Source organism: Lactuca virosa, chromosome 5 (assembly GCF_052849685.1).
Source record: "Lactuca virosa cultivar CGN04683 chromosome 5, Lactuca_virosa_CGN04683_v6, whole genome shotgun sequence".
Taxonomy (NCBI): Eukaryota; Viridiplantae; Streptophyta; class Magnoliopsida; order Asterales; family Asteraceae; genus Lactuca; species Lactuca virosa.
Window position 1 is genome coordinate 417,999,253 of NC_136430.1, and position 6,875 is coordinate 418,006,127.

A 6,875-nucleotide genomic window follows, 5' to 3' on the forward strand; every position below is an offset into this window, starting at 1 on the left:
AATATTCGAAGGGGTTCTGCGTGCATGGTCGTCTTATTATTATATATAAACATGCGACTATATGTGTACGTGTGGAACTAGCTACTAAGCCGAGTAAGACGAGAAAAATGAAAACTTCCACTAGGAATTTCCTTGCATATGCGTGGAATCACTTTTGGCGTTCCCAATTAATATTTTATGGATGAAATTAATTAAAGATATATTCATGAAAGTAAATGAAGAATATATACTATTAATTGTGAAATCCGCACTGATAGATAATAAAACGGTGCTTTTAAAAGGAATATTTGATTGTCAAGAATTATAAAAATAATCTCTCCTGGAAAAAGAAAGTCATGGTTTCTTCAAGTGTGTATTGAAGAACGTCAGGAGTCCAGTTTCACACGTAACCCATTGCTTACTTTCACTCACTCTAATTAAGACCTAAACTAGTCAACTGAACCAAAACAAAAGCAATATGCATCTAGAAAAGGTAGCTTGTAGCTAGAGACGGATATATATATATATATATATATATATATATATATATATATATATATATATATATATATATATATATATATATATATATATATATATTGTGACAACCCGAAACTTTTTCCGTTTCCGTTTTGTGATTCCGTTAATAAAATTTCAAATTCGTTAACTTTTCCGTCAAACTTTTTGGTTTAGAAAATAATCTAGTTATACTTAATTAAATTATTTACGAGTCGGAACCAAAAATCGTATGGAAACCCGATTATTTCGAAAAATCAAACATTTTCGGTCTAAATGAGATTACGACCGTAAACGTGTTTACGGCCGTAAACTCGTTTACGACCGTAAACCTGTTTACGGTCAGTAACGAGTGGACCCCCCACCTCACCCCTATAAATACGATGCCTCCACCTTCATTAGAACATTTCTGGCCAAAAACTCTCTCATTCTCTCTCTAAGAATCTTAACCGTAAACACTCAAAACGCCTTCAAACTTCGGAAATCATCGAGAAACCACGTTTGGGTCGCTTTGGAACGTCTCAGGGCACTCATCTCTTCGAAATCAGCACCCAACTCTAGTGTTCTTGAGTTTACGGTCAGCCTTCAAAAACCGTAAACTCTGTTCTTGACTTTACGGTCCGAACCTTCAGAAACCGTAAACTCTGTTCTTGAGTTTACGGTCCAACCTTCAGAAACCGTAAACTCTGTTCTTGAGTTTACGGTCCAAGCCTTCAAGAACCGTAAACTCCTCTTCGACCGTAAACAAAGTGGTGTTTTTGACTGAAAACTCACCTTCTTCGATTCGATCAAGTCCCGGTAACATTCCTCAACCGAATTCAAGTGTACCTCTAACACGTTATCTAACGAAATCGCTAATTTAGATACATATATGTATTTATTTGATAATAGGATTTCGTTAAGTGTCGTGCAACAACTCGAGGATCTTCATTTTCAGTCAACGATTTCACGCAACAACTGTGAGTTCATACCCCTACATTTTTCCATATTTTCTATGTTTTTAGGGGGGGAATACAAGCTAAACATAAATGTTTTCAAAACTTATGCAAATCTCATACTTTAACCCTTTTGTACTGTGTTGAGCATAAGGGACGTTTTCACAAAAATTTGCATAGTTTTCCGGACACGCTATTCACTATTCATGCAAACTATAATCGGTATAGTTTGGGATTTTCTAAACATCACGAGTACAGAAACTTTCACTATTAAACATATGCACGAAGACATAAATAGTTTACAGTTACATCACCACTTTATCATGGTTTTTCATAACTGTAATTATCATTAAATACGGTATACATACGGATTTTCACTACGGTAGAACGCTATCACACTACATGTAAACTAGATTGTACGATACTGTGAGGCGCTACTTCACTACTGTACGCTTAGGTGTACAGGGATAAATCCTACCACTGTATAACCAGAGTCTCCTGGAGGGAGAGCGTGAGATTTGTGAATAGATCTATTCGGGACTGACAATCCCACATCTGGACTGCTAGCTACAGTTAGGCGGGCACGCCTGAGATGTACAAATGTCATTTAACTCGACGCCTGAAGAACGTTGGAAAGGTCACTAGTCATATCAAGCATGGTTATACGACTCACATTATGTATAAATCACCTTTAGTTTACAAATCTGACACTCTTCAACAGTTTTATTTTTACTAAATAGAACTGATACACACTGCGTATACTGGTTAAAGCCAGGGTTTTTCTTAAAAAAAACAGAACCGATTATGCAATGGTTTCACATACAAAATACTTACTCTTCATGATTAGTTTTAGCTAGTCACATGAGGTAGTATTTTCGCATATCACTATAGTTTTCAGTAACGAACATTCATGGTTTTATACGAAATCGATAACGCTACCCTTTTCACTAAAGAAAATATCGGATTTTCTTGGAAACATACGGATATTCATGGTTTATTACAGAACTGGTAACACTACATCTTCGCTAAGGAAAATATCGGATTTTCTTGAAACTATACAAATATTTTCCGAACTCATCAACGATTTTCACTACAAACCACCGCTTATGAACTCACCAGCTTTATGCTGATACTCTTTTAAACTGCTTGTATTCTCAGGAAATCAGTAGACAGGCACCTGCTGGGTTTTTGAAGAGTTGAAGCAATAAGAGTTTAATGTTTATATTCATACAAGTTATATGATGTAATTCAAACAAGTTTCAGAACTGATGTAAACATTTTTATTTTAGTATGCACTGTACTGGTTGTGTTGCTATGATTGCTATTATTCATTGGTTGTGATGCTACACATGACGTCCTCCGCCCCGGAACGTTTCTGCCATCTGTTTCGGGGTGTGACATATAGGTTTAGGTTCTATGGAAAACAAAAAACTCTAAAAATCATAAAAATGCATAAAAAAAATACTTAGAGATCCCAGAACTTTTTTTTGAATTTTTTTTATAAAAAATCGCAGCTTTTTATTTAAATTTGCTGAAAAAAAAATAAAAAATCAATTTTTTTTTTTTTGTAAAAAAAAAATTTCAAATTTTTTTTCAGCGAATTTCTTTAAAAACCTGCGCTTTTTTCATAAAAAATGTCAAAAAAAAGTTTCGTGATCTCTAAGTATTTTTTTTAATGCATTTTTATGATTTTTAGGGTTTTTTTAGGCTTTTTTTGTTTTCCAAATAACCCTTCCCTATATATATATATATATATATATATATATATATATATATATATATATATATATATATATATATATATAGAGAGAGAGAGAGAGAGAGAGATATTCAGGTATTCTAAGTAAGTATTGTGTGGATGTAAAAATAAATATAGGTCAATCATTCTAAAGGGTATTTATGTAATGTTACATTTAACTAATATTTTTAAATTAAGTAATTTGATATTTATCCCAAATTAAATCCCTTTATATTAGGTAGTTATTTATGAAAATAATGTAATTGACTTTTTCTAACCCTAAATTTTTCCCCTTTATGTATCAGATGAATATTGTGTACTCGTGAAATTGAAGTCTAGACCTGGGCTTGTGAAATTGAAGCCGAGAAGCGGGAAGTCTAAAAGGAACGAGATTAGTAGATGATGCGTGTGGGAAGTCTAAAAGGTATTTATAGTTTATACTCTGTGATTTGGGTAATCTATGTACCGATGTTACCACTCGGTGCTTCCGCCGCCGGCCGGGGGTGTGACAGTACAGAACCAAATCAATGGATTGCTCCTTTGCTAACTCGGCACCCATGTTTCTCAGTCTGTTAGTATATATCTTAACTTTGTTGACATATGCACACATAAAAGTTCCTTCTTGGTTTTTACATGTAAGTAAGGCTATAGTGATATCAAACCTTTCTAGCCTCATGATGATGGAAAAGAGTGAAGGTTGCACTTTTGGGAGGTATTGTGAAAAGGAAAGTGGAAATAATGGCGAGGAATGAGGAGGAAGATCACCATTTTCATACATTTGCTATATGAGAGGAAGTTTTAGTAAGTTGATTAATCCTTAATATTTTAACCCAAATTAAGATTCAAGACTAGGATCCATATTTTAATTTAAACTTTAAAGAGGGATATTGTAATCAAATTGCGAATTTATTTTAGGTAGGTAAGGCTTTTACCAATTTCAATCTTATAAAATTCCTAGATTTTTTTAGATTCACTGATTCTTATCAATGACATGTTTAATATCGAATTATGATCTCGTTTTTGTGTCTGGGATGCTGGAAATCACGAACGAGATGTGAATAATCATGCAAACTCGCGTGACTATCTCGATCTCATTTATGATCTCTCATTAACGTGCCGATTAACCACACATGCTCCATCAACAATCATAATTTCGAGTTTGTACCATCATTTCAACTAGTGTATCAGTAAACCATGCATTATCCACTAACGACTCACAAAAAAACGATGTGCATTTTCATGGATTGGTATACAATCACATTTTTCTTAATGTTACAATGTTTTGAACTCTACAATGTTCAATTGAACATTGCAAAAGCTAAATTATAATATTTATTTGAGAGTTAGAAACTTTCATTTTTTTCCCGTTAAAGAGTTTATTAAGCGGTGAACTTCAAATACATTAAATGTCAATGTAACATCTTACAATAATAAATCTTTATTCATTGAATGAAAACTAAACTTGACGTCTCATTTAGCTCTCGCATTAAATTTACCTTTACGAATGCTCTTATATTTTTTCTCATATGAGAGATTGTGTAGCGACAACATGCCAAAACCATATTTCTTATAGTGTAATAAATTTTAAAAGAAGATATATATATATATATATATATATATATATATATATATATATATATATATATATATATATATATTCTTAGTTTCCAACATCTATATATAAGCTCCTAAGAAATAAAAGTAAATACAAAAGAATTATTTTAATCATTTACATACATTGACATAATGCCAAGTAAGAAGCAACAATGGACCCAAATAGTAATGCTCTACGACTCTTGTTCTCTTAAAAAATAAGCCGTTCAGCAAATACCAAATATCTCCAAATGCCACATGATAGCAGTACGTACCCAGCACTTCCAATTATTGAGAAAAGAGAGATGAGATCAATCCACAAAAGACCACAAAGGCTCATCATTGATTCCCATATATATACACTTGAGGATCCATAAGTAGGGTATATGATATTCGAATTTGGATATAACTTTTCTTGCTCTTGGCATAATATAATTTACCTTAGCTCAACTTGACCGCGGTGGAGGGTACGTACGTATACGGTATACCCTTTTTTTTGAAGATTGACCACGAATAATCGGCAAGCACAGGAGTGGATATAGCTAGAAAAGCTTGCCCTCTTCTTTATTATTGATGATGGCTGGCTAGGATTAGTTGAATTAAAAGGGTGGCAGAACGGGTACATGCTCGTTTAGTGCAACTCCTGATGGTCTTCTATCAAAAGCCCTCAAACAATTTGATTTTACATACACTCGGCACAAACTTAATTCCTCCATCAACTGCATCTTACATTATACAACGAGATATATATATATTGGAATTCGAAAGCTTGAAATGATTTAATTACAAATGAACGAATTAAAACCAAAAAAGAATTAAATGTTAACAAATGAATGAATGATCATACCTCGGGTCTAGGGTTAGAGTTTGAGGAGGGCACTTCTTGGAAAGCCTTGTATTCATTCATTTTCCATTTGGTCTTGGTCCCACTGGGAGCTCTACCATTATAGAAAACCATGGTTCTCTTGATCCCAATGGCTCGATTATTGCAAGAGTAAACGATGCTTGGTGAACCGGTGGCCTTCCAGTAGCCGGAACTAGTCAGGCGGCTGGGTCGCCCTCCTCTTGCTTCTTTCTCTTGTCTAGGAATGAAAAAGAACCACTGCTCCAGGTCTCCTTGACAACGTTCTCCAGCATATTCTGCTTTCAAAATATTATATACGGAGTATATATAGATCCAAATTAATTATGGCAAACAAAAAACAGTAGAAATTGTGTTCTTGAAATGCTTTAAACCCCATTATATATAAACACTTAATTAGTTTCCTAAGTTTTCCGTTTTTAATTTATTCAAAAATATATATGTTTGGAGGAATTAAAAGAGACAAAAGGGGATGAATTGAAGTACTAACGAGGGAGGTCCCATGGGTAGAAATCGTAGACATGAAGCCGAGGTATGACTCTATCGATATGTTGCAGTAATCTGGTGGTGCCTTGTATCTTATGCTTTAAATAAAATGTTATCAACTCTTCTTCTGTAGGGTAGAATCTAAACCCTGGTGCCCCGACCACTCCTTCTCCCTCCATTTTCGGGATCTATCTTGATCTTGATTGCGTGTAGCTCCTCTTTCTTAACAAAAGAAACGATCAAAAATCAAACTTTACAAACCAAAGTTCTGAATCTTGGGTGCGACCAATATCTGAATTGCGGAAGGGTGCATGGGTGCTTGAATGTGTGTATGCGTGTTTGTGTTCATACATATACATTATACATATATATTATATATATACAAATAGTAGTACGTGTGGAACTAGTAATTAATGGAAGCCGAGTGAAATAAGAAAAAAAACATTTAGAAATTTCCATGCATTTCCTTGGAAGGACTTTGCTTTTCAAGTCTTTATTTGCTGTATGTTTTGTTTGTAGGCTCCATTGTATTGTAGCAGACTAGCAGCCTGTTTGTTAGATATGTGTCTTTATCGAGCTATCGATCGATAGCGATAATTTCCATATATAGTCAATAAGTCAAAAGAATATGAATCCAATTTGGATACTAATCGACTAGCTAGTGTAATGTTCCTTAATGGGGGTTACGTTCCTTAATCCTCAACAAATGATTCTTTCACTACTCTAAAATAGATATAGCATCGAATCAAATTGGCTAAAAAGTGTT

The 6,875-nt window shown here is 33.9% G+C and overlaps 1 protein-coding gene across 2 annotated transcripts; it reads right to left on the reverse strand.

Annotated features, from left to right (window-relative positions):
• Nucleotides 1-4,862: 4,862 nt before the first annotated feature.
• LOC145115498 (NAC domain-containing protein 90-like) lies at nucleotides 4,863-6,433 on the reverse strand. Of its 2 annotated transcripts, none has more exons than XM_079051794.1 (3): nucleotides 6,114-6,433; nucleotides 5,609-5,901; nucleotides 4,863-5,480 (listed from the first exon to the last, which is right to left on the reverse strand). In XM_079051794.1, exons 1-3 carry the CDS (start codon nucleotides 6,286-6,288, stop codon nucleotides 5,361-5,363), a joined length of 588 nt encoding a protein of 195 aa, XP_078907920.1. In that variant the 5' UTR covers nucleotides 6,289-6,433; the 3' UTR covers nucleotides 4,863-5,360. The 2 variants fall into 2 exon arrangements, with proteins under 2 accessions (XP_078907920.1, XP_078907919.1); XM_079051793.1 differs by having other exon boundaries at nucleotides 4,863-5,486.
• Nucleotides 6,434-6,875: the final 442 nt, after the last annotated feature.